The sequence below is a fragment of the Hippopotamus amphibius genome, chromosome 3, assembly GCF_030028045.1.
Source record: "Hippopotamus amphibius kiboko isolate mHipAmp2 chromosome 3, mHipAmp2.hap2, whole genome shotgun sequence".
Taxonomy (NCBI): domain Eukaryota; kingdom Metazoa; phylum Chordata; class Mammalia; order Artiodactyla; family Hippopotamidae; genus Hippopotamus; species Hippopotamus amphibius.
In genome coordinates, this window is record NC_080188.1 from 7941726 (window position 1) to 7968694 (window position 26969).

The 26969-nt window shown below is 35.7% G+C and overlaps 1 protein-coding gene across 1 annotated transcript in view; it reads left to right on the top strand.

Moving 5' to 3' along the window:
- Positions 1-26969, top strand: part of TBC1D19 (TBC1 domain family member 19) — a 142861-nt gene that overhangs the window by 38529 nt on the left and 77363 nt on the right. Inside the window, exons 5-9 of the mRNA XM_057727769.1 lie at positions 8825-8899; positions 10094-10157; positions 11053-11099; positions 15009-15119; positions 25837-25909. Of these exons, the coding sequence (XP_057583752.1) occupies positions 8825-8899; positions 10094-10157; positions 11053-11099; positions 15009-15119; positions 25837-25909 (370 nt within the window). The remainder of the gene's footprint in view (positions 1-8824; positions 8900-10093; positions 10158-11052; positions 11100-15008; positions 15120-25836; positions 25910-26969) is intronic.

Here is a 26969-nt window from a genome sequence, read left to right on the forward strand (position 1 = left end):
CCAAAGTTTTTTAATGCTAGTATAGCCTTAAGTTCTCCCTCTATCTCACTCATTTTTAACATTTGTCAGTTTATTAAAACTATTCTGGTCATCTCATTTGAGCTTCCACAGCATCCCTCTTTTTTGTTACCACATCTTTTTTGATTCCAGTCTTCTGTGATCAGCTGTCTACTGTATATTTCTTCTGTGAGATCAAACCTAGTGTGTCTAAAACTGAGTCTATTATGTTATTCCTAAACTTAGCATCTCTTCCTTATCTTCCTATTTCTGTTAATTGGTTTCTATCATTATTATAATAATTTAGATTTGAAATATCTTTGATCTCAGCTTTCCATATCAAATAGTCACTAACTTCTATAAACCATTTCTCCCATAGGGTTGTAGTCTTCCCTTCCTTTGCATTATCAAGGCCATCACCATGGTGATCATGCTGATGATGATGCTGACTGTCTTTTACTAGGTGCTTACTTTGTTTCAGACATTAATTTACAGCCTTGTCTATAACTACCAACTTTCAACTGTCTTTCTCCTTGTATACCCTCAGTACTACTAACTTTAACCTCAAGCAGATGAACCCTTATAATGTATCTCACTGCCTTCTAACAAATCTTCAGTGACTGCCAGTTGCCTAACAAATGAAGTTCCTACTCCAAGGCCCACCATTTAAAAGTTTTTACTGTCTGTCCCCAGCTGCTCCTTCTGCTTTATCAGTCTCTGCTGTCTTATAACTGCACTTTGTGCCCTTCCAAGTGAATCATTTTGCCTTTCCTCTCGCATCTTTAATACTTATCTTGTTTTCCTGTCATGGAAAGCCCTCTGCCTGCTTTGCATTATGTAAATCCCATCTGTTTTGTGTCACCTCAGATGGCATCTCTTCTCTGATGTTGTTATTACCCCTGTTGAAAGGATCTCTCCCTCTTTTGGACTCTTGCAGCACACTATCATTTTATGGCCCTTATCACAAATCGCATTCTGTTATAGTAATTTCTGCACGCATCTTTCTGTCTTTTCCTATAAGCCTCTTGAAAGCGGTAACAATTTTAAAATACTTCTGTATAACTATAACATCTAGTATGCTGACTTTTATGTAGCAGGAACTTAGTAAGTTTATAATGAATCAGTAAGTAAGGGCATTTACCATCTTTTGTAGAAATTATTACAATATTTATTTAAAAGGTATTTACTGAACGCCTACGAGTAGAAGACACTCTGCTATGTGCTATGGAGATTCAGAAATAAATTAGATACAGATTCTGCCTTCAGGTAACTTCATGATTTAGTAATTGAAATAAGACTTGGACTTATGTACCTATAACATAAGGTAGAAAATGCTGTGTGCTATAGGGAAGACGGCCAGGAAGTTTTCTGGGCTGATGAGGGGAAGAGGCTTCTGATACTGCATCAGCATTTTCCAGAGTGCTTTACACTGAATCCTAGCCCTGAGAGATGCTCCATAAAAGGGGGTTTCAGGGACAAATAAGTTTGGAAATGGAAGCACACATTGCCTTCCTCTTGGTGACTCACAATTTATGTTATTATTTTTAGTGGACTTGATTTTTTATGAGTTTTAGATTTAGAGAAAAATTGAGCAGATAGGACAGAGAGTTCCCATAGATCCCGTACCCAGTTTCCCTAGGAACATCTTACATTACTATGGTACATTTGTTACACTTCGTGAACTAATATTAATACATTATTAATAACTAAAGCTCATATTTTATTCAGATTTCCTTAGTTTTAACCTCGTGTCCTTTTTCTGTTTTAGGATTCCACCCAGGATACCACATTACATTTGGTTGTCATGTCTCCTTAGGCCCCTCTTGGCTGTGACAGTTTCTCAGCCTTTCCTTGTTTTTGATGACCTTGACAGTTTTGAGAAGTACTGGTCAGGTGTTTTGTAGAATATGCCTGTCTTGGAATTTGTCTGATGTTTTTCTCGTTATTAGACTGAGGTTGTGGGGTTTTGGGAGGAAGATCACAGATATAAAATGCCATTTATATTCATTAAGTTATGTCATGGTATATACTGTCAGCATGATATTTCACTGTTGATGTTGATCTGGATGGCCTGACTGAGGTCGTATCTGTGAGGTTTTTCCACTGTGAAGGTACTCCCCCCACCTTTTTATGTATACTGTACCCTCTGGAAGGAAGTCACAGTGCACTCTTGAGGGGAAGTTATGGTCCACCTCCCTGAAGGGGAGTATCTGTAGAAATTATTTGGAATTCTTCTGCATGGAAGAGTTGTCTCCTCTCCCCCATTTATTTATTTATTCAGTCATTTATTTATATTAGTATGGACTCATGGGTATGTATTTTATATATTTTTAAAAAATCTAATACTCCTTAATTTTGTTGCTTACAATTGCTTTTAGCATGCTAACAGCTCAGAGAGGTTCTGTCGTAAAGAAACTGTTTAATTTTTATTTAATCTAGTGTTGTTCAAACTTATGTGACGTATTTCCATGTAAAATACTTTGGGAACTGCTTTGCTACGCCTTTCACAGAAAGCAATATTTGAAAAAACTTATATGCAGCGTGATAAATATATGTGCATAAGTTTTCTTGTGAAATAGTAGTAAGCACATAGAACTCTGATTATATGCCAGGTACCATTCTAGTGCTTTACAAGTATTCACTCATTTAATATTTATGCTGACTGTATGAGCTGAGTTACTCTTATGGTCTTAGATAGGGCCAACGTCACAAAACTGCTAAGTGGAAGACCTGGGATTTGAATCTGGACAGCCACTCTAGAATCTATACTACCTGATGATATTCAGCCTGTTCCTGTATCCAGTCCAGAAATACTCAAACTCAGGATGTGCCGTGTGGTTGAATTCCTCCTGTTCTCTGTCAATCCAGTAACCTTAGCAAAAATGAGAATTTTGCTAGTTTTATATTACTTCAATTCTCATCCCCTTCCTAACTGGTCTTTCCGCCTTCTGTATTGTCACTCCATTTCTTAAAACTGCTAAGACTTTTAGGATTGCGCTTCAATTCCTTACTTTTGCTTAAAAGGCTATAAGTGATGTTGCCCCTTTTTACTCTTCAAGTCTCATCTTCTTCCTCTTCACACTCTCCCTCCCCCTCCTGCGGCTCCCATCCCCACTCCCACACACATGTGCATCCTCTCTCTGTGGTCGCACTTAATCTGCTCGGTTGTCCCCAGCAGGAGAACCTGTGTTCATGCTATTGCTTCTACCACAAACTGCCTGCCCTCGAAGCCCACATATTTCTGGCTAACTTCTGCACATTCTTCAGGTATTGAGTTAGATGAGAGTTTCTTTAGGAAGGATTTCTGACCCCTAGTTCTCAGACATTCAGATACTTACCCTGTGTCTCCAGCCCTCCACATGGGCGGCACCCTGCACCTCCTCCACAATAGTTGGGTTCTCGGTATTATCACCTAGATTCTAGATTCTGTAGAGCAGGGCCAGTGTCTCTTTTTTCACAAGTGTATCTGCAACCTCTGGCATAGTGCCTAGCCCTTGGTAGACGCTCAGTATATATTTTTTAAAAATAATGAATGAATAATCAAAAAACTGAAAGTGTTCCATTTTAGAAAATATTTATGCCTTTATTCCTAGTAATTTCATTTCTCAAAACTGACCTAAAGGAAAGAATCAGAGAAACACAGAAATTTATGTGCATGATAATAGTAAAAAATTGAAAAGCATCTAAATGAACAGCAATAGGGCCTGCTTAAACATAACATGGAATCTCCAAAAGACAATGTTATACAGGCATCAGAAATGACATTATTGAAGAAATATAATGAAATGGGAAATTGCATCAATATAATCTTAAATGGAAAAAGCAAACTATAAAACAATATAATTCTACTTAAAGTGTGTATATGTATGCATTGTGTATGTATACACACATATACATCTCAATTGTACATATACATGAATAGAAAAAAATGAAGAGAATAAAGTAGTAACTGGTTATTTTGGCTGATGGAAATTTATGAGTACTTATTTATTATTTTATTCTTTACATATTATTCTGTTTTTAAAATTATCTTGAATAAATGTGTTACTTCTATAATCAGAGAATTACTAAAACCTTTTTCCATTAGATAGCTGGGTGATTATTATTTTGTTTTACTTTATTCTTTTCAAGATGAAGAAGTAATTGTAAACTTTATAATTTCATAGCTTTTTTGCATGCCATATATTTATTATATAGTTTTTAATGACTTCTTATTTATTTTCATTACCATGAAGAAGTAGCAAGGTGACAGTTAATACCCATTTAAAGATTTCAATACAATTGCAATTCTTTTGTGACTCTTTTGTCTCTTATAGCTTAGAGACTAGTGAATTTATAAAACTCGTGAAGTCCTTTGAGTTAATACCATAGATTCCAATTATTAGGGAAACTGATTAGAAAGCAACAATAATTTCATTTAGAGAGGATATGGGTTTAGGTAAAAGGTAATGCCTTCCTATTTAAACATTTTAAATGTAAAAGGTCATTCATTTTCCTTTTAAATAACATTTTAAAATATCTGTATTTTGTAAGTCTTTGGGGTAGAAACTATTACTTTCTTCTTATTTTGTATTAATGCACTATTGTTTTTCAATAACTTATTTGCTACTTCCACTTTTTTTGGTGCTAGGTACACACTGAGATTTTTATTTAAATAATAGCATAGGAATAACTATGATTTTTATGGGCACTTAGTTTTGAGACTTAGGGCTTATTTATTCACCTCCACAAATAGGACCTGAGAAAAATTAAGTATCTGTAGAACTGGAGCTAAAGCGGACCTTCAGATTTATCCAGTCCAGCCTCTAGAGTTCATCTCCTTTGGGTGGAGAACTTCTGGAAACAGGAAATTCACAGTTTCACTGACTTCACCCGTTTTGATTAAGTCTTTTTACTTGATGGGAAGTTTCTTGCTTGTGTTAAATGGTTATATGCTCCTTACAACATTTACTCACTGGTCTGAGCTTTGTGCTTTATAGATAGAAAGCATTCAATACATGTTAGTCAGTGAGACAGAGGAATGAATGAATACCACTTAATCAAGATTAGAGTTCTTGAGGGAACCTAAAGGATGATCCAGCTTAAAAGAAGCCACTTGCTTCCTCTTGGATTTCCCCTTATTGTCAGGAAATTCTGTTATTACTTCTGATGTCTGTGGAAATGATTCCTCTGACCATGCAAGACGTCTGTGAAATGACTTCTGATCATCTGACTGAGGTTCTTGCAAGGGGTACCTTGGAAAAATCCTGCCAATCTTGTCGTAGATATAGAACAGGGAATAGGAAGCGGCCAACCGCTGGGGTCGCTTTTCTTTCATTATTTTTAGGATTTTCAAAGAAGTGGTATGTGTTCTGTTGTCAACTAGAAGTTTTGATATAGCTAGCTTCCTATTGCTTGCTTATTTTCATGTTTCCTGTGATTTATGGCATATAGACTGGTACAGCCGTTATGAACTTTTTGTAGCTTATCCCATATGATTTGTTTCTGTCTCATCCTCCCCACCCTTACTACGGGGATGCTGTTCTATTCATCTTTTAGTGGTATGTGTTTAATACGTGCCCAATAAACATTTGTTGAGTCAATCTCTTTTCATTTTTTGAAAACTCAGCCATTACACTTCATTTCCCCCTTTTCTAGCCATAAAAATTTGAATTGTTCTGATTGAACATCGTTTTCCTCTTTCCTTCTTCCAGTTTTTAGTCATGTTCTTTCTTCTCTTCTGGATCATTTCCAAGTTTCTGCTTTAGTTGTGGAGCACAGAAAAAAATGGTAATTGAATAAAGCTTTGTTCAGCATTGCTCCACTTCTTTTCTGTTCTACTTTCATGTGTTCTTTTAAAAAGTTTCCTCATTTGTAAAATGAGGGTAATGATACGTATCTCACAGGATTAATAAAATAATATATGTAAACACATGAAAATCATGTTTCCTGTGATTTTCCTAAACTCTTTGTTTCCTAAACACTTTTCATTCAGAATGCTTTCTTCTAATATCTAATTTCTTTTCTGTATAACTTTTTTGTTAACTAGTTTCTCTATATATTACATCTAACATTAAATGTAAATTCGGTAAGTTGAAATACTTGGTAAAGTGGGATATCCATTTAGGAGAACTATGATTAATCACTTAAAATTGTACTTTATTGAAAACACCTGAAGAGATGTTTTTGTTAGAATAATTTTTTAAAGGATAAGATAAATATGTTTCAAAATGTCTTATCAAGGTATAATTACAGAAGGTATCATTCTATTTTAAATAGTCTTCTTGTTTGAGTTTTTAATAGGTTTTGTGCTGTATTAAAATTGTATATTGTAGTCTTGAAAATATGTACAGTATATATTATGAGCCTCACATTGATGTCTGTTATAACTTTACTTTTGTCTTTGTATCTGAGAATTATTTTCTTTTTATCAACTCAAGAGCCCTCTTATTAGTGGTTGAAAATGAGAATTTTTGGAATCATAATTCAATAACTAGAAATTTAGTTCTATATATAATAGGATAAATAATACAAATTCAGGGATTGGCTTTTTTAATCTTCATGCAAATTTTATTTTTATAGTAATGACTGAATTAAAATTACTTTTTAAAATTAAAAAAAGAATAAGAGGGTATCTACTGATCCTCTTGCTATTCTAAAGTAAGAGGTTTAGCATCCTTTTGCTTTCTTTTCATCCCCATTTTTGGTTGAATTTATGACTCATATTTCGGTTGTTGTTCTGAACGGCAAATGTTTGTATGATGGTGGTAACTAATAATAACACAAAATTTAAGGTAAGTTGTTTAAAAGTAAATAAATAAGATTAATTTTTTTAAAAAATTAAGCTTTCTCATACCTGCTCCCCCCACAATCTGGAGTTGAGGGAGCAAGTGACAGAATGCTTATTAGAGGAAATTATTTTTAAGCTGAAATCTGAACGCTGAATAAGATTTATCTAGATAAATTGCGGATAAGAATGTTGAGGGTGGAAGTGGGTTGTATTGCAGTAATTAATGTTTGGTCATGAATAATGCACCCAAATGTATTTTAAGTCTTGGATCTAAGAGAACTATTTACAGTTAAAAAAGAGAGAGAGAGAGAGAATTGAAAATAAGCCAGTAAATGGAATTAATTAGGGGGGTATTTCAGGCAATTTATTAAGAGTATTCTTTTATTCTTGAGAACTTATTTCTATATATTTAGTAAACTAAGCCTTATGCATTTTGCACAGCTCTGTATTTCTCCTATAATTTTTTTCCTGTTCATTCATTGCTTAGGCAGTTGTATCAGATATTTTTTAAATGCTTGCAACATAACTTAGAGTAGAAATCTGTTCAATTATTGAGAATTTATTATGTGCTAGACAAAGTATGATACATGCTGTGATAAGTGAAGGAAGAGGTGCTGTGAGAACCCATAAGTAAAGGCACCTAATATTACCTGGGACGAGGGGCCAGATAAGAGAAGGCTTAAGAGGTGAAGACCTGAAAGGTGAATAATATTTATTTGGATAACGTAGGAATGAGTATGTTGGGATGGGGGTAGAGCATGGAGAGTTTATTCCAGATAGAGAGTAATGTATTTAAATACTTGCGTTGAAGAGGCAGCTCTGAATGATGTTAGCTGTAGTAAAAGTTACCAGTTATTGAATGATTATTGTTACCATTATTGTGTCACTGTTCAAAGTACTTTACATCTTTAATCTTTATAAAAATCACATAATGGATCTATTATTATTATTCTACTTTTATTGCCTGGTTGTAACTGTTCTTTATGGATAATGTAATGTATAATTCGGTCCTTTTCTCCTCATTTGGTCTAAATTTTGGAACTTTGGCATTATTTTATTTTGGTTTTAGTGAGTCAGAAGTGACCTGTAGGCATATTTTAATAAAAAGACCAAAAAATTTGGCATTTTAGCTTGGGTTAAAAAGAATAGCTTAGTAAAATATGGTACATATGGATAATCAATTTATGACTGACCATTAAAATTAACTTATTATTTCAAGTTTATAAGAAATATGGGGGATAGAGAAGAATATAGTAAATATTATGAAAAAAACAGTAAGACCAATCCAGATGGTGATACATTCTAAAAGATGACTGGTCTAGACTCCTCAAAACAGTCAACATGAAAATGAAAAGGACGAAAGCACTCTAGATTAAGCTACATGGAAAGAGACATAACAACCAAATGTAATGTAATGCATTAAATTTTAACAGATCCAGGATTTTAAAAAGTTATAAAGGCGTTTTTGGGGATAATTGGAAATTTTTGAATATGGACTAAATATTAGATGATATGAAATATTGTTAGTTTTCTTAGGTGTGATAGTGGTAATGTGGTTATATAGGAGAAGGTTCTTATTCTTAGAAAATTCATGATGTATTTAGGGTTGAAATATGTTTGCAAAAAATTACAATATAACAATTTCTGTAAAATTTTATTTTACTAGGCCATTAATGGGATTCCTGAGTATCAAACATTTATAAAATGCTTAAATCTAACTTACCTTTTTATTATCTGCTGTTTTCCCTTGTAATGTTTATCGCCATCTGATGTGTTGATTTATTTTTTATTATCTGCCTTCATTCCCATCCTCCACTAGACCGTCAGTTCCGTGAGGACAGAGACTTTCTGTTATTCACAGCTTACTTCACAGCACTAAGGGTAGTATCTGGCACATAGTAGGCAATCGTCAATATTTGTTGAGTAAACTAATGAATAAAGATAACCAATCTCAACCAACTTCACCATTTCTATAGAACTCATAATATCTTTAATTTTTTAAAATTGGTTTTGGTACTGTAAACCAGAAATAATAATAGATTGTTCCTTATGTTTCAGGGAAGTTGGGAAAAAAGAATTTTGAAGAGTTTAAATAGTATGTGCACTGAACTGAGTATCCCATTGGCACGAAAGGTACTTGTTTTTGAGGGGTGGGCGGTATAATTGCTTTACAACGAGGTGAATCAGCTATGTGTATACATATATGCCCTCCCTCTTGGACCTCCCTCCCAGCCCCCTCATCCCACCCGTCTAGGTCACCACGGAGCACCAAAAGTACTTTTAACATTTAAGTATTTTATTGTAAATCAAGTACTAGGAAGTATCATGAAATTATAACTGTTAGGCAGATTTATCTTTTTTTTATTACTAGTATATCAGTTCGTTTTGAAACAAAAATCTGTAAATTGCCAATTATGTGGGTGTAGTTTATATGGGTTTCTATTATATTTGCTGTAGTGCTTTTTGTAATAAACCTATATCTTGAGAAAAAATATAAACTCTATAGTGTAAATGATTTGGAGATTGGTCTATAAAGCTTATAAATGTACTTTAAAGATTTTAATTACCTTTAGCTTCCTTACTTGAATGATTTGTCATCTCTCTACAGAACTATTTAGATCTAATACTCAACACTTTATCTGTCACTCTGGGCTTTGAGAGGGGAGAGATGAAAAAGGAGGGAAAAGCCACTTGAGAAATGTTCTGGATTCTTTATAGCTGCTCACAAGTAGGAGAGAACAAGTTTCTCTTCACTTCCTTCTCCCAACCTGCTACTTATTTCCTGCTGCTGGACAGGATATAGTGAATGTACTTTGGATAATATCCAAGCACAAGCCACTGAAGGCACCAGAAGGATGGTGTAAAAAAAAAGATAAATTTATATGAAAAACCGTCTAAATATGTAGTATTGTGTAATATACTGTCTTTCACATAGGAAGTTGATACTGCTGACTCACAGTCACACTCTTTTGGCTTGTCCCCTTTGCGATGCATTTCTGAGATTGCTGGATGGGGTAAGAGATGTAGTGGTGGCTGAGGAGCAGTTTTTCTTTGTGAGATTTTACTGGACAGTAGAGATCATTTACCTTCTATTCGTGGATTCATTAGCACCATATTCTACTGAGCCATTGAGACTACATATAATGTGATAGTTAAATAATATAATTTATGTGTAATTCCCTAAGAAGCTAACCATGTGTAATAAAATTATTTTTTCTTGTGTTATGGTAGCTTATTTAAGCTTTTAGATAAGGTATTGATTCTTATTTTCCAGCTGCATTGCTTAACTTCACAAAACAAAACCAATTTTAAAATTACCTTTTTTAGAGGCCAGTTGGAGAACAGAAAGAACTTCTCAATAAATGGAATGAAATGGGAACCGATGAACCAGGTATATGAAAAACTTTTTTCAAAATGTGGTAGTGGGAAAAAAATTGCCTTCTTAATTGTGGATCCAAAATAACAATGTTAGTAACTTTTTTGGCAAGGTAGCAACTTTCCCTCCCCACTGATTTACTGTCATCTGGGTTTTTTTGCTTAAATTTCTACTTTGCAGTTTAAAAATTCCTAACTTTGGTCAGTGTTCTCCATTATTTTGAGAATATTTAAATCAGTTATCTTTTTTTTTTCAAGAACAGTTATCTTTTTTTAAAGCAGCATTTGAAAACATTTTTATAAAAGAGTAAATTATATCATTCAGTGGATTTCATAGAGAAATCTTTTTCAAACTTTATAATGAGTGACAACTGTGTAACATTTACTACGATAAACAGATACATATATAAAATTGTTTAGGTAGACATGTACATAATTCCTCACCACTCCTTCTTAAAAAAAAACTTGGGGGAAGGGTACTGGGCAATGAATTGTGCCGTAATAAAGGAAGTGGTGTGTTATAGAAGTTCAAAAGGGAGAACAGTTCAATACAACTACAGGAACTTACTAAGAATGCATTATTTGTATTCTAAGTACTTTGAGAATTCTCGTATAGAACTTTCATGCTGTATAGACATTGTTTTTCAGTTCAATTACAAATAATCTGTTACAGATTTATAAAGGGGGACTCAATTTCTTCTAGAATATGTGATCTAGGCTGTGAGGGAAGGAACTATTTTTTTATTTTTGTTGGCCCAGGACCTAATACAATGTACGACAAATAATTGATATTCTGCAAATATTTGAATTAATCTAGCTGCATAGCAACATATGAAAGAATCATTAAAATTTATTATTAATAAGAATTTGTATAACTAAAATTTTGTTTTAATCTATCTTATTAATTCTAGATTTAAGCCTCTTCAGACCTGTTTATGCACCTAAGGATTTTCTTGAGGTAGGTTCTAGGCTAAGTATATATATATACACACACATATATATATATTAGTGAGGTAAAAATGCAAAAGAAGTGATGATATAAGAACATCTCCAGGCAGAGGAGTCACCATGCAAAAAGCCCCAGAGCCACTGAAGCAGTGGAATAACATTATCATATTATGTTTGGAAATTGCTCTGGGAAAATACATTGGAGTATGGAAAAATTAGAGGGAAGTAAATTAGGAAGATTTGATTAAAAAACAGTAACTATAAACCATGTAGCCTGCTTCCTGGCACATACAGGTGCTCGGTGAATCTTTTCCTTTTTTATTTCCTCCCTGTTCTAATAGTTCAGGCAAGGCATGATAAAGGTCTGAACTAAGAGAACAGCATTCAAAATTAAACGGACGAGAGATTTCAAGGAAGATTTGGGAACTGATTAAATCTAAGGAGTATGAGAAAAAAAAATAATAATGACCTTTAAGTGTGTAGATTGAGTAACTGGGCAGAGGTAACTTGCCCTTGAGATAGAGGATACAGGAGGAGGAGCAGGCCCATTAGTGAAGATGGTGAGCTTAGCTAAGCTGGAGAGGCATATCGGGCATTCAGGCAGAGCTTTGCAGTAGGCAGTTAGAACTCACTAATTATTTTGTTTCACCCGTCTTTGATTCCACTTTTTCTCTTGTACCTTGCATGTAATCCATCAGCAAATTCTTTCAGCTTTACCTTTGAAGTATATCCGGAATCTGTCTACTTCTTACCACCATCATTCCCGTGTCACTGGTCCAAGCTGCCATCTCTTGCCTGAACTACAGTAGCCTCTTCATTGCTCTTTCTGCTTCTATGCTGCCCACCTAGAGTCTGTTCTTTTGTTCTTAGCAGGGTTTCTAGGGGAAGACTTGTAGGTACAGTTCTGAAGAAGCCACTCTTCTGCTATCCGGTGGCTTCCTATCTCCTTCTACCTGAAAACCAACGTCATTAAAGTGGCCTAAAACATCCTGTTTGATCTGTAATTTCATCACCTCTCTGAGTTCATCTCCTATTACTTTTTCTCCTGGTTCCTTCTACTCCAGCTCCTTTAGCCTCCTTGCTAGCCCTTGACTTCCTCCCATTTGAGGGCCTTTGCCTTGTTTTCTCTGCCTGCAGTGCTTTTCCCCCTGGATACTTGGGTGTACATTTCCTCACTCCTTATGTCTTTGCTTAAATGTCGTATTCTCAGCATAAAGAATATGGTCAATAGTATTTTAATAACTTTGTATGGGTACAGATGGTTACTAGTTTTATTGTGGTGATCGTTTCATAATGTATGCAAATGTCAAATCATTTTGTAGTACACCAGAAACTAACATAATATTGTATGTCAACTATATTTCAATTATTTTTTATTTCAATTAGAAAAAAGAACATTCATGGAAAAGACTCAAATACACAAAACTGTCACCATCTCAGCAAAGCTGTCCCTGGCTCCCCTGCTTGGAACTCCTTGTAGCCCTTTCCCACTTGGTTTTTCTCCATAGCATTTAGCATTATATAACATACTATTTTTCTGTTTTGCTTATTGCCTGCTTTACCCTATTAGATGGAAGCTTTGTTCACTGCTGCAACAATTACACAGAGTCAAGTCAGATAATTGAAAAGACTCACAAGACTTCACCCACAGGGATACACCCACATAAGGTTTTCTTTTGGCAAGAGAAAGAAAGCATATGCAAATACAAAGAGATAAGAATTTCTAGACACACCTCCCAGGGCCCTTTCTCAGCTGCACAGGATGCACTTTGTCTTTGGATTATGATCCTCCAAGGTACACTGCAAGATACTTAGGTCTTGGGAATCAAGGCACAAGTTTTCTGAGGGGTCTTTTATACCCCACTGGTAATTCAGGTGCAAACCAGCAGTCTGTACATTTTCAATAAATAATGTAAATAAACTGATATGGAGTTCCTCCAGGGGACATTAAATAGCACATTATAAATGACTGGTTAGTACATTTCATCCCATCTTGGTCAAGGGTCACTACTAGATGTCCAGGTATCCCTGAAGATAAGATAGAGCTACCATAACCAGCTGCAAGCTGATCCTATCCTTAACTGTTTTCTCTCCCAACAGGTAGAACAATGCTTAGCACAGCATCGCTCAGTAAATAAGAGTTGAGTGAATGAGTAAATAATGAATGATTGAATCTCTCACATTTTATTTTTATTTCTTTTCTGAACCTGTTGTCTCTCATACCAGTTTGCCAGCATAAAACATTGTCAGAAATTATTTCAGGCATTTTAGAAGTGTAAAAAGTATCCTTTTAACTTTAAAGTTACTTTCGTTTGAAACTGCCTTTATGGTGCTAGCATTATTTCTCTTAGCTTGTTAAAGATTTCTCCCAAACTCTTTCCTTTTCTAGCACTTAAATTTTATGTAATTTTTTTATGGTTGTCCTTAGTTATGTTTTCTCCTTAAAAACCATAGCTTTCTGTGGCCTTAGGGACCGCTGTTGAATTGACCCTTAGCATTAGTCTTGCTGAGATTCTTCTTTAACTCAAGAAAATTTTCTGTGATCATTTCCTTAGTTACAGTTTCTGCTTTTCTAATATTTTCTCTTTCCTATTGCTGTTTATTCTCTGTTTTCTTTTCTGTTTTCTATTTTCTCTTTTCTATATTCATAGTTTCTTTTTCTTTTCAGTTCTGTGTTTTTGAGTTCCCCTTGAAAGTTTGATTCCTTATTTGTGTAATTAGACTAAAATCGTGTTACGTTACATTAGTCTGTATTTAACACTGTTGATTCTTTGCTAAATCTTCTTTAAAAAAATGCCTTTGATATTTTTAGTTTTAATTTAGTATTTGCAATTTTAGGAAACTCTTTTGGCCTTATAGCATATTCCATGTTATCAGCCATTAGTTACCCGTTTATAAATGCCTTCTTCAGATATGATAGTGTTTCTGTCATTATAACTTCGTTCACTGGATTCTTGATGGTTTCTTTCCCTCAAGAGCTTCGATTTTAAAATATTTTGAAATTATTATTCTCTCTCCAAAAAGTATGTTAATTGTTAGAAAAATAAGAAAACATATGTAAGAAGAAAATTTAAAATAAAAATTACTCAAAATACCATCATACAGCAATAAATACTATTATACTGTAACTTTTTAATTTAATAAACATAGTGTGAGATTAATTGAGGCATATTACACTATATTTTATATGAATTAAGCATAACTTAGGTAATTTCCTCTAATGGAATGCTGAAGTTGTCTCATAATTTTCTGTTTTATAACAGAATGGTACTTCGTTGATGTTTTTTCTGCATTGTCTCTGCAAACAGCTTTAATTATTTCCATAATCATACTCATAGAAGTGAGGTTCCTTGAGTAAAGGATATGCAAATATCTAACTTTTTAAAAAAATCTACTTAATTTTGAAAAATATATAAATCGTCTTTCTTGTTAGCTTGGCTTCTGAAAAAATTTTTTTCCCTTTGGGTTTGGTTTAGAGGTAAAATTTTATGATGTTATTCTACTGTTTTTCTATAACCTTGTCAGTATCTGTTTTTAAAAGAGTTAGAGTTGGTTCTGAAATTTTCCCTGGCAAATATTACAATCAAGAAATTTAAATTTTTCTGTCATTTTCCGTGGTAAAATATTATAATCACACAATTTTTTTTAACCATCAATAAGTTTTTCTTTCTAACTGAATTTTTAACTTTTTATAAAGTTTTATATGGTAGATTATCTGTTGGAATATTAAATTAAAAGCATATTTATGGTATTTTAACATTTTAGTACAATTTTATAGTTTTCAGAATGTAATTAAAGTATATGCATAACCCAAATAGTTTTAATCTCTTGTGATGATATGCTGATTATCAGTGTAAATTTTATAAGTGTAAATAGTCTATAAAGAAACTAACCAATTTTGTTGGATTTGTTTTTAAAGGTATTAATTAATCTTCGCAACCCAAATTATGAAAATGGTGATTCTCTTAGTTTCAGGACTCATTTGGGTTTAATCCAAGTTCCTCTCAAAGTAAAAGACATCCCTGAGTTGGTAAGTATAGGCATTTAAAAATAAATTAACATATTTTAGAGGGCAATTATTAGAAAATTATTTTAGTGCAGCATATATCTAAAGCAATAGTACAGTCTGCTCATTAAATAAATGAATAAAATGAAAAGTTTCTTTTTTACTGTAAGTATGTTGTATAGAGAGTGAGTTGCTTTGCTAGCAAGATTAAAGATGAGCTTTCCTTGACTCATAAGTGCTTTTGCTTATTTCTTATTTTAATAAACAACATAGATTTGTAAGACATCTTGTTGGAATCTGGGTACCTGATGTATGGCTGTAAAACTGATTGAAACAAATTGTGAATTTTATTAAAAAAACTTTTAAGAGTGTACATTGTTTAATTCAACCAACATTTATTAAGCTTATAACATGGTGAGACACTGAGGGAGATAAAAGAACACAAGATGAATTAAAGTCTGTCTTTGCTCTGGAGAGTGTCACATTTTGGTAAGGACGGTAACTTTAAAATAGAGTAATTATAGAAAGGTGGGGGAGAGTTCCTGATAAAGGAGTTAAGAAATTACCTTCCCTCCTTCTTTTTTTAATTATCCCAAAACAGTAAGGAGCATAAAAATGTAAATACTGTCTTTGGTGAAACTAAGAAACAATTTGCAACCCTAAACTTTAAAGTGTTAAGATGGCTGATGGGAGAATGAGGAATGACTCAAACAGGAAGAAGAAGGTCAAGCCTTAATGCCTCTAGAAGGTGGGAAGTATGGATGAGAAGGGTGACAGTAATCAATTTATTATCTTTCAGCTCCGAATCTACCTTTTTTAAAAATTGAAGCACAGTTGATTTACAATATTGTATTAGTTTCAGGTGTTCAGCAAAGTGATTCAGTTATACACACACACACACACACACACACATTCTTTTTCAGATTCTTTTCCATTATAGGTTAGTATAAGATATTGAATATAGTTCCCTGTGCCAGACAGTAAATGCTTGTTGTTTATTTTATATATAGTAATGTTTATCTATTAATCTCATACTCCTAATTTATCCCCCTTTGGTAAGCATAAGTTTGTTTTCTGTGTCTGTGAGTCTGTTTCTGTTTTGTAAATAAATTCATTTGATTCATTTGTATTATTTTTTTAGATTCCACATGTAAGTGATAGCATATAACATTTGTCTTTCTCTCTCTGACTTACTTCACTTAGTATGATAATCTCTAGATCCACCCATGTTGCTGCAAATGGTAATATTTCATTCTTTTTTATGGCCAAGCAATATTCCATTATACACACACACACACCACATCTTCCTTATATATTCATCTACGGGTGGTCACTTAGGTTGCTTCCATGTCTTAGCTATTATAAATAGTGCTGCTATGAACATTGGAATGCAAATATATTTTCGAATTAGAGTTTTTGTCTTTTCCTGATATATGCCTAGGAGTGGGATTTCTAGATCATATGGTAACTATATTCTTAGTTTTTTAAGGAACGTCCACTGTTTTCCACAGTGGTTGTAACAATTTATGTTCCTACCAACAGTGTAGGAGGGTTCACTTTCCTCCACACCCTCTCCAGCATTTATTGTTTATAGACTTTTTGATGATGACCATTCTGAACAGTGTGAGGTCATACTTCATTGTAGTTTTGCAAATCTGCCTTTTTTGCCCTCTTTTATTATACTGGAGCTGGACCTTATAAACATTTCTTTTTTGCCAACTAGCTTAACGTTAGGCTTTGTCAATAGAGGATTCTGGAGGGATATTGCAAGACTGGCAGGAGAGAGGGTCTTTCCGTGTACAGAAGCCAGCAGATCAGCAAACAGAAGGCCCAGCAGCACTCACCTTGGCAGCCCTCAGTCAACCAGCCCCAGCCTGTACTCTCTGGCAAGGTTTTTCTTCACCTCTGGTCTGCACATTCCTGTGGCAGACATACCCTCTCCTTAAAAGTCTGAATCTCAGTCTTGAGGGCATTGGGGGACTCTTTCTTGAGTTCTTAGTTCCTTCTTGGTTCACCCTCCTTCAGCCTAGAAGTCACAGTTTCTTTCTGCATGTGCTAATTCTGTTTTTCCCTGTTCACATTTCTGGTACAGTTTCTATTTCTTGACTGGACTCTGACTGATATAAGAAGCCAGATGACTTTTCTCCCTTGAACTTTGGAAAGAATCAAGAATTGGAGACACCACATATTATAGAAGTCTTTGATGAGACATAGGACTAAAATGGAGATTGTGTATAAGTCTGTATCAGGAGGGGTTAGACCCTCAGACTCTGCCCATCCTGCATATTCTGGTGACTCCTTCTCTCTCACAGAAGACAAGAGGTGTATATAATCAGTACAGAAACAGAATCAGTATGTAAACAGAATCCGAAAGTCTATAAACTCAGAGACTGCAGACATAGAGCTGAACAGGAATGAGGCAAGGTATTGAAAACAGGAATTAAGTGAAAGTTGACCAAATAGTGAACTAATGCCCTTGTCCCCTACCACCACCACTATGCCTGCCCAGTTTCTCCTTCCTTCTCACCCTCCACCAACTTTAGAATGCCAGAGAAAAGGCTAACAGAGATTTGGAGAACTCTCCGAAAAAGAAAAAAAAAATAGCTGGCTGACTATAAAATTGCTTCACAGTGAAGTCCACTACACTGACCAGCCTAGGATCTCCAGGTACTTGAAATCTTCCAATTTTAAAGGCATAGATCAAAACTAAAACAAAGTGAAAGAAAGAAAGAAAGAAAAGAGAGAGAGAGGGAGGGAGGGAGGGAGGAAGGAAGAAAGAAAAAAGAAATTAGTGAATTTAGGGAATGGGAGCTTATTATGACCACCAATAATTACTTCAGGTTTGAATTTACATCTACAGTCACAAGATACAATAGGCCAAAACCTGGTGCGAGGTTCATTTAGCTTTGCAGAATGATACAGGACAGAAAACGTGGCATGTCAGTGTATCACATAGATCTTCACTGCAAGTCCTTGCAGCCAACCAGATGCTACTTCCCAATCCCCACAAAGAATTCATGCTCTTGGAAGCGACAAGGTTACAAAGGCACAGCATAGGAAAGTCTCATATGCAATAGGAACTATTTCTTGTAATGCACATGAGCATAGCTTCCAAGTCCTCTCAAGAGACACACCAGGTAGCTAAGGCCTGTGTTTTCTAGTAGGTTTTTATAGTCCACTTGCAGCCCTCCACTTCAGATGTAATTTACCAGTCAAGGGTCATATTTTTTCAGTAAATTATATTGCTTAGTAATATAGCTGGCTTTCCTCCACAATTTTTTTGTGTGATCCAGTACATTTTCAGGTCAGTGGTGCTGGAAAAAGGTAACCCCAAGGTTATCTTCACATGGACGAAGAGGTTGGCCAGTTGTTAACTGTTTCTCCCTAAGAGAAGATGTAAAGCAAACGTTAATATTCTCAGAAGATATTACTCATGAAACAAGAACAGAATTTCATTAAAACAACAAAACAAAACATTAGGAAATGAAAAGAGCTTCTAGGACTCAAAAATATGGTAAGCCAAAAAAAAAAAAATTCATAGAAAGTACAGGAAATCTCTATCAGAAGACAGAGCAAAAGCAAAAGAGCCAAAGGGATGAAAAATAAAAGGGAAAAGTATTTTTTAAAATTAGAGGATCAATCCAGAAGGTCTAACACCAGACTAATAGGAGTTCCAGAAAGAGAAAACAAAGGTAAAGGAATTATTAAAATTTTTAAGAACTGGAAGATGGGAATCTTTATTATGAAAATGCTCACCCAGTACCCAACGCTATGAATGAAAGAAGACCCAAGGCACCCGAAATGGAGAAAACTAAAAACTTTTTATGGAAGAAAAACAGAGTATGTATAAAGTTTCAAGAATCAGAGTAGCATCTGACTTCTCAGCAGGAAGACTGGAAGCCAGAAGAGTTTTAAGTAAAGCCTTTAAAAATCTGAATGATTTCAAGCCTAGAATTCTGTATGTAACCAACCGTCAATCAAATGTGAAGCTGAAGTAGACATTTTCAGATGTATGTGATCTCAAATATTTACTCGTATTCAGAGAGCTGTTGATAGAAGTGCTCCAAAGCAAGATCATAAACAAAAGGAGCAAAATAGAGGATCCAGGAAATGGGTTCCAACCTAAGAAAAGAACAGTTTCCAAAATGACAGTGAAGAGAGGTTCTAGGACAGTTTGTGCGACAGGACCAGAGCACAGCGATTCCAAATTGGAGCAGGAGGTTGGAGGGTTCCAGGATGAGTGCCTGCAAGAAAAATACCAAAAGTAAAGATGATTTGACAGGTCTAACCATGTGCAAAAGTGTATTGTGGAGAGTCTTTTCAGCGTTGTTAAAGGGTGGAGGAAGAGGTAAGTGATTAGAGAAAATTGCAGAAGTGAAAAAATGGTTTAATTATGAACTGTATGAAAAAAAAGTACAAGAAAGGACACATGTTTATAGCATACTACATGCCTTAGCAGTGAATAATTTTCCAATATAGTAATAATAATGTAAACTGTTAATATGGATTTAATCAAGAATAGATATGTGCTTATATTGGAGTGATGGAGGGAGGAAAAGAGAATGTACATGGGCTAAAAATCCTCATTTATCATAAATTAATAAATATTTGAAACTGATAAATTAAAATAGCAATATATACTTGTTACTTGAAATATGGGTATAAATACCAGGAAAAAAAGCTGAAAGTGGTTGTTCCTGAACAGGGGCTAATTATGACTGTGTGTGCATGTGCGTGCGTGTGTGTGTGTGTTGAGGAGGAGTGCATAAATAGGGAACTGCTGTTTTGTTGTTGTTAAGTCTTTTAGCTGATTTGACTTCTATTTATTGCCTGTAAAGATAGTATAGTGTGGTAGTCAGGTGATTAGATTCTAAAGCCAGCTAACCTGGGTTTAAATTCTTACTCTGCCATTCTCTGGCTGTGTGACCTTGGGCCTTTAGTTTTCTTACTTAATATATGGATAATAGTATCTCTTAGAAGTGTTATGTAGATCAGTAAGTTAAGAAATAAGTTATGGGTTGAATTGTGTCTCCCCAAAAAGATATGTTGAATACTGACATCCAGTACCTGTGAATGTGACCTCATTTGGAAATAGGGCCTTTGCAGATGCAATGAAATTAAGGTGGTATCTTACTGGAGTAGGGTGGGTCCCAAATCCAGTATGACTGGTGTCCTTATAAGAAGAGGAGAAGAGAGATAGGATCAAGATGGCGGAGTAGGAGGATGTGTGCTCACTCCCTCTTGCAAGAGCACCGGAATTACAACTAACTGCTGAATAATCATCGACAGAAAGACACTGGAACTCACCAGAAAAGACACCCCACATCCAGAGACAAAGGAGAAGGCACAATGAGATGGTAGGAGGGGCGCAATCATGTTAAAATCAAATCCCATAAATACTGGGTGGGTGACTCACAAAATGGAGAACAGTTATACCACAGAAGTTCACCCACTCAAGTGAGGGTTCTGAGCCCCATGTCAGGCTTCCCAGCTTGGGAGTCCAGCAACGGGAGGAGGAATCCCCAGAGAATCAGACTTTGAAAGCCAGTGGGATTTGATTGCAGGACCTCCACAGGACTGGGGGAAACAGAGACTCCACTCTTGGAGGGCACACAAAAAAGTGTGCTCACCAGGACCCAGGGGGAAGGAGCATTGACCCCATACGAGACTGAACCAGACCTACCTGCTGGTGTTGGGGGGTTGCCTGCAGAGGTGGGGGGCAGCTGTGGCTCACCGAGGAGATGGGGGCACTGGCAGCAGGGGTTCTGGGAAGTGCTCATTGGTGTGAGCCCTCCCAGAGTCCACCATTAGCCCCACCAAAGAGCCTGTGGGCTCCAGTGCTAGGTGGCCTCAGGCCAAACAACCAACAGGGTGGGAACACAGCCCCACCCATCGGCAGACAAGCAGATTAAAGTCTTACTGAGCTCCGCCCACCCAGCCCTACCCACCATCAGTCTCTCCCATCAGGAAGCACGCATGAGCCTCCTAGATAGCTTCCTCCACAAAAGGGCAGACAGCAGTATCAAGCAGTATCAGCAGTATTTCGTCTTGTGGAATTGAAAACCACAGCCATAGAAAGATAGAGAAAATGAAAAAGCAGAGGACTTTGTTCCAGATGAAGGGACAGAATAAAACCCCAGAAAAACAACTGAATGAAGAGGAGATAGGCACCCTTCTAGGAAAATAATTCACAATAATGATGGTAAAGATGATCCAGGGCTTTGAAAAAAAGACTGGATGCAAAGATCGAAAAGTTTACCAAAGACCTAGAAGAATTAAAGAGCGAACAGAGAGATATGCAACACAATAACTGAAATGAAAAATACACTAGAAGGAACCAATAGCAGATTAACTGAGGCAGAAGGGCGAATAAGTGACCTGGAAGACAGCATGGTGATAATCACTGATGCGGAAAAGAATAAAGAAAAAAGAATGAAAAGAACTGAAGACAGCCTAAGATACCTCTGGGACAATGTTAAATGCACCAACGTTCACATTATAGGGGTCCCAGAAGGAGAAGAGAGAGAGAAAGGACCCAAGAAAATATTGGAAGAGATTATAATTGAAAACTTCCCTAACATGGGAAAAGAAATATCTACCCAAGTCCAGGAAGCGCAGAGAGTCCCAGGCAGGATAAACCCAAGGAGAAACACGCCAAGACATATAGTGGTCAAATTGACACAAATTAAAGACAGAGAAAAGTTATTAAAAGCAACAAGGGAAATATGACAAATAACATACAAGGGAACTCCCATAAGGTTAACAGCTGATTTCTCAGCAGAAACTCTGTAAGCCAGAAGGGAGTGGCATGATATATTTCAAGTGATGACAGGGAAGAACCTGCAACCAAGAATACTCTACCCAGCAAGGATCTCGTTCAGATTTGACAGAGAAATCAAAAGCTTTACAGACAAGCAAGAGCTAAGAGAATTCAGCACCACCAAACCAGCCCTACAACAAATGCTAAAGGAACTTCTTGAAGTGGGAAACATAAAGAAGAAAAGGACCTACAAAAACAAACACAAAACAATTAAGAAAATGGTACTAGGAACATACATATCAATAATTACCTTGAATGTAAATGGACTAAATGCACCAACCAAAAGACACAGACTGGCTGAATGGATACAAAAACAAGACCCACATATATGCTGTGTACAAGAGACCCATTTCAGACCTAGGGACACGTACAGACTGAAAGTGAGGGGATGGAAAAAGATATTCCATGCAAATTGAAATCAAAAGAAAGCTGGAGTAGTAATACTCATATCAGATAAAATAGACTTTAAAATAAAAAATGTTACAAGAGACAAGAAAGGACATTACATAAAGATCGAGGGATCCATCCAAGAAGAGGAGATAACAATTATAAATATATATGCACCCAATATAGGAGCACCTCAATACATAAGGCAAATGCTAACAACTATGAAAGAGGAAATCGACAGTAACACAATCATAGTGGGGGACTTTAACACCCCACTTGAACCAATGGACAGATCATCCACACGGAAAATTAATAAGGAAACAAGCTTTAAATGACACAATAAATCAGCTTGATTTAATAGATATCTATAGGACATTACATCCAAAAACAGCAGATTACACGTTCTTCTCAAGTGCACATGGAACATTCTCCAGGATAGATCACATTTTGGGTCATAAATCAAGCCTTAGTAAATTCAAGAAAGTTGAAATCATATCAAGCATCTTTTCTGACCACAATGCTGTGAGATTAGAAATAATTACTGGAAAAAAACTAAAAAACACAAACACATGGCGGCTAAACAATACACTACTAAATAACCAAGAGATCACTGAAGAAATCAAAGAGGAAATCAAAAAATACCTAGAGACAAATGACAATGAAAACACAATGGTCCAAAACCTATGGGACGCAGCAAAGGCAGTTCTAAGAGGGAAGTTTATAGCAATACAATCCTACCTCAAGAAACAAGAAAAATCCCAACTAAACAATCTAACCTTACACCTGAAGAAACTAGAGAAAGAAGAGCAAACAAAACCCAAAGTTAGTAGACAAACTGGGACATTTGTAGAGACATGGATGGACCTAGAGACTGTCATACAGAGTGAAATGAGTCAGAAAGAGAAAAACAGATATCGTATATTAACACGTATATGTCGACTATAGAAAAATGGTACAAATCAAACGGTTTGCAAGGCAGAAATAGAGACACAGATGTAGAGAACAAGCATATGGACACCAAGTGGGGAAAGCGGGGAGGGTTGGTGGGGAATGAATTGGGAGATTGGAATACCAAATTGTACACTCCAAATATATGCTGTTTATTGTCAACTGTATCTCAGTAAAAGTTCTTGAAAAAAAAAAAAGAGGAGAAGAGACACAGAAGAGATACACACAAGGAGAATGTCATATGTCAGGCAGAGATTGGAGTGTTGCATCTTATAAGCCAAGGAACATCATAGATTGCCAGCAGCACTGGAAGCTAAGAGAAAGGCATGGAACAGATACTCCCCTAGGGCCTTCAGGGAGGGCGCGTTAACATCTTGATTTTGGACTTCTAGCCTCCAGAACTGTGAGAATGAGTTTCTGTTGTTTAAAGCTACCCAGTTACTGGTACTTTTTAAAATGGGTGCCCTAGGAAGCCTATATATAAGCATAAAGCATATAGATGGTCCTTGGAAAATAGTAAACAGTATATAACTGTTAAACTACTAAACTACTACAACTCCCATAAAAAATTTTTAAGTTATTTTTAAAAGATGTTAGAAGTCCTATTAGTAGCAGTTTATACAAAGTGATATGACTGTACAGAAGAGGAAGTGGCAGACTTCTTGTAGAGGTGCTGGGAGGTCTTCTCAGAGGTGCTGCCATTTGAAATAGTTTGAAGGCGTTTGCTAGGAAGCAAGGAAAGAATAACATATAAAAAGGTTTAGCATGTGCGTCAGCAGGGCTAGTTATGCCCTCTGTCTGTCTGAGGGGACCTGGAGCTTGTGTGAATTCATTCTTAGCTATTGCAGAATCAAAAAGCCTAATCATATACCTAATGTCTGCAGGCATCAGAGATGTTGTCCCTGTGTTTCCTGAACCACGTGGCCTAGTAATAATGATTCTGACTTGATGATTCATGTTTTATCTGTAACCCTGATCTGTCTGTGTGAGTACTGAACTTGGTGAGACTCAGTGAGTCTTATATAATCCTTCAATAAATGATCCTCACACCTAGTTCACAATGTTATGTAGACTTATGCATATTAAAAGGGACATTTTTTGAGGTATAGTTGATGTACAATATTATACATTTCAGGTGTACAACATAGTGACTCAGTTTTTAAAGGATGTACGCTGTAGTTATAAAATATGGCTATATTCCTGTGTTGTACAATAAATTCTTGTAGCTTATTTATTTTATATGTAGTAGTCTGTACCTTGTAACCCCCTACCCCTTTCTTACTAAAGGGAGTTTCTTGAAACTGAAATTTATCAACTCTAAAGAGAAATTGCTAATTCCTGTTCACTAATTCATTGTTGCAGAGGCAGCAGGCTGGAGCTAGAGCTCAGCAGTGCGGTTCACTATTTACTGACTCCCCTCTGTTATGGGTCACTTAGCACTGTGCTAAGAACTGGAGGTGCAAATGTGTATAAGAGAGAGTCTCTGTCTTTCAGGAGCTTCAGGCTAGTGAGGAGGTGGACAGTAAAAAGACAATTTCAATATGATGTAATTATATGCTTTGATAGAGGTTGAAAAAAATAATACATGTTCATAGAGGAGGAAACCTGAGATTTAGGGCACAGGTCTACTGATGTAGAGTGAAAAATATCCAAAGCACTAGAATTTTTACCTCTTTAGTCATTAAAAATAGGTAACATAAATTGCAGTACTTTTTTAAAGTATAGACAAAAATCAAGTTTAGTTAAAAATTGAAATATAATGACAGTTATTTAAAATCAATACAAAAATGAAATGTGTGTGTGTTAGGCTGATGACTGTCTTATGAGGGATGCAAATAAATCACTAACTTAAATAATCATATATAATTATGAAGGATTAAAACTAATTCCATTTTTTAAAGGAGAAGGAAGTTTAGTTTTAGCAATTAGAATAGTAACAAAACACTGAGGCAAATATTAATAGAAATATTTAATTAGGGAATAAAAGTAATGTGAACACTATGGGGTTGTTATATATTTAAAAAACAATAGACAAACATGATTACTTTCCTTAGACATTACTAGATAAGTAGAGGAAGTCTGGAGAATAAATCTAATTTATTCTTATTTTAGCAGAGCACTTGATAGTCTAATTTTACCTAAAAATTAATTTAAGTTGTTTTGGATGTTTGCAGTGTTTGTTTGATTAAGAGCTGTGTGAGGTACAGCACCATAGACAACACAGATACAGAATTATATTGGTGATTTTAGACGGTGAATTTAGAAAATAAAGTTGATAAGTGCTATATGTGCTGTGTGTATACGTATGTGTCAGGAAAGCTTACCTATTTTCAGTTCTTTACTCAAAAGAATAATTATTCCTTACTTTTACTTATTAGTTTGTTACTTAAAAAGGGAAAATTTTGGACGAACGCATTACTATTTAAAAGTTCAATAATATCCTTTTCTTTTTTAGATGCTTGAATGGAACAAAGATTTATTTTACATTGTGATTTTCATTTAAGTTGATGTTTCGGTGAAGATGTTTTTTTAAACAATGTGTAGCAAAGTCTGAGATGTATGGTAATTCTGTGTGTTATTTTTCAGAAAGAATTCTTTGTAGAACTTGGCTTAACGACAGGACAACTTGGTATAGATGACTCTACACAAGTGCCTCCTGGTTAGTATTTCTCCCATATGGCATATAATAAATGAAAGTCAGAGTGAGGTTAAGGTTTATCTTGCCATTTGCAAATTAGTCTAGTAACTTTTTAATATCTGAAAACTAACATGTTTTTGCCTCTCCTTGGTTACTATTAATTATTGAATAGAATTTTGTATAATTATTAGAGTTCAACTAGATTTTGTCTTTTTATTTGAGAGTCTTTAAAATAATTTTGAAAACTCACTAGACATACATAAGTTGTTTTGTTGGCAAAATCCTAAGAGAATGACTCAGTAAGTTTGTCTGAATTGGACACACCTATTAAATTACCACCCGGATCAATAAACTGAAGCCCCTTCCTACCATCTTTCAATCTTTATCGCGTGTCAAAGATAACCACTGTTTTTACTGTTCAAGTCCCATCTTTTGCCTCCTCACACTGTCCCGCCCCCTCCTGCGACTCCTGTCCGCACTTCCACATACATGTATGTTCTCTCTCTCTAATCATACTTGCAAAACCGCTGCAAGTTTTTCAAGTGTCCAGAGTGGTGGCTCTGCCTCCTCTAAATCTTCTGCATCGTGATCATCGCCACCACCACCTTTAGAGGGTTTCAGCAGATCTTCAGGTTCCTTGTTGGTAAGGGTTTCTCTACACTCTTGTGTGTTCCTCAACACTGTCCTCGATCATGTCAGAGAAGCCTTCCCCACCAAACTTCCCTTGCAATATTCCTGACTCCTGCTTCAGTAGTGGGGAAGCCCCTGAAATCATTGATTATCTCACTCCAGAATGGCCTCCAGCATGTATCTCAGGCTTTAAGGCCTCTATAGCCTCTGCAGTAAGCAAAATTGCACCTGCAGTTGTGAAGCTGTTTTGTAAATCCATGATGCTTCTGCAGTCAGGGTTAACATCAAGGGTGGCATGAAACCTCCTGAAGGGGAGGTGGGTATAAGTCACCTCAGTGCACTGCTGCAAGAGACGGGAACATCGCTTCCACATTCTTGTCGGTGAAGCAGAGAGACTGGGAGACTGGGGATGACCGGGAGTATTGTCAGTTGTGAGGAGGACCTTGAATGG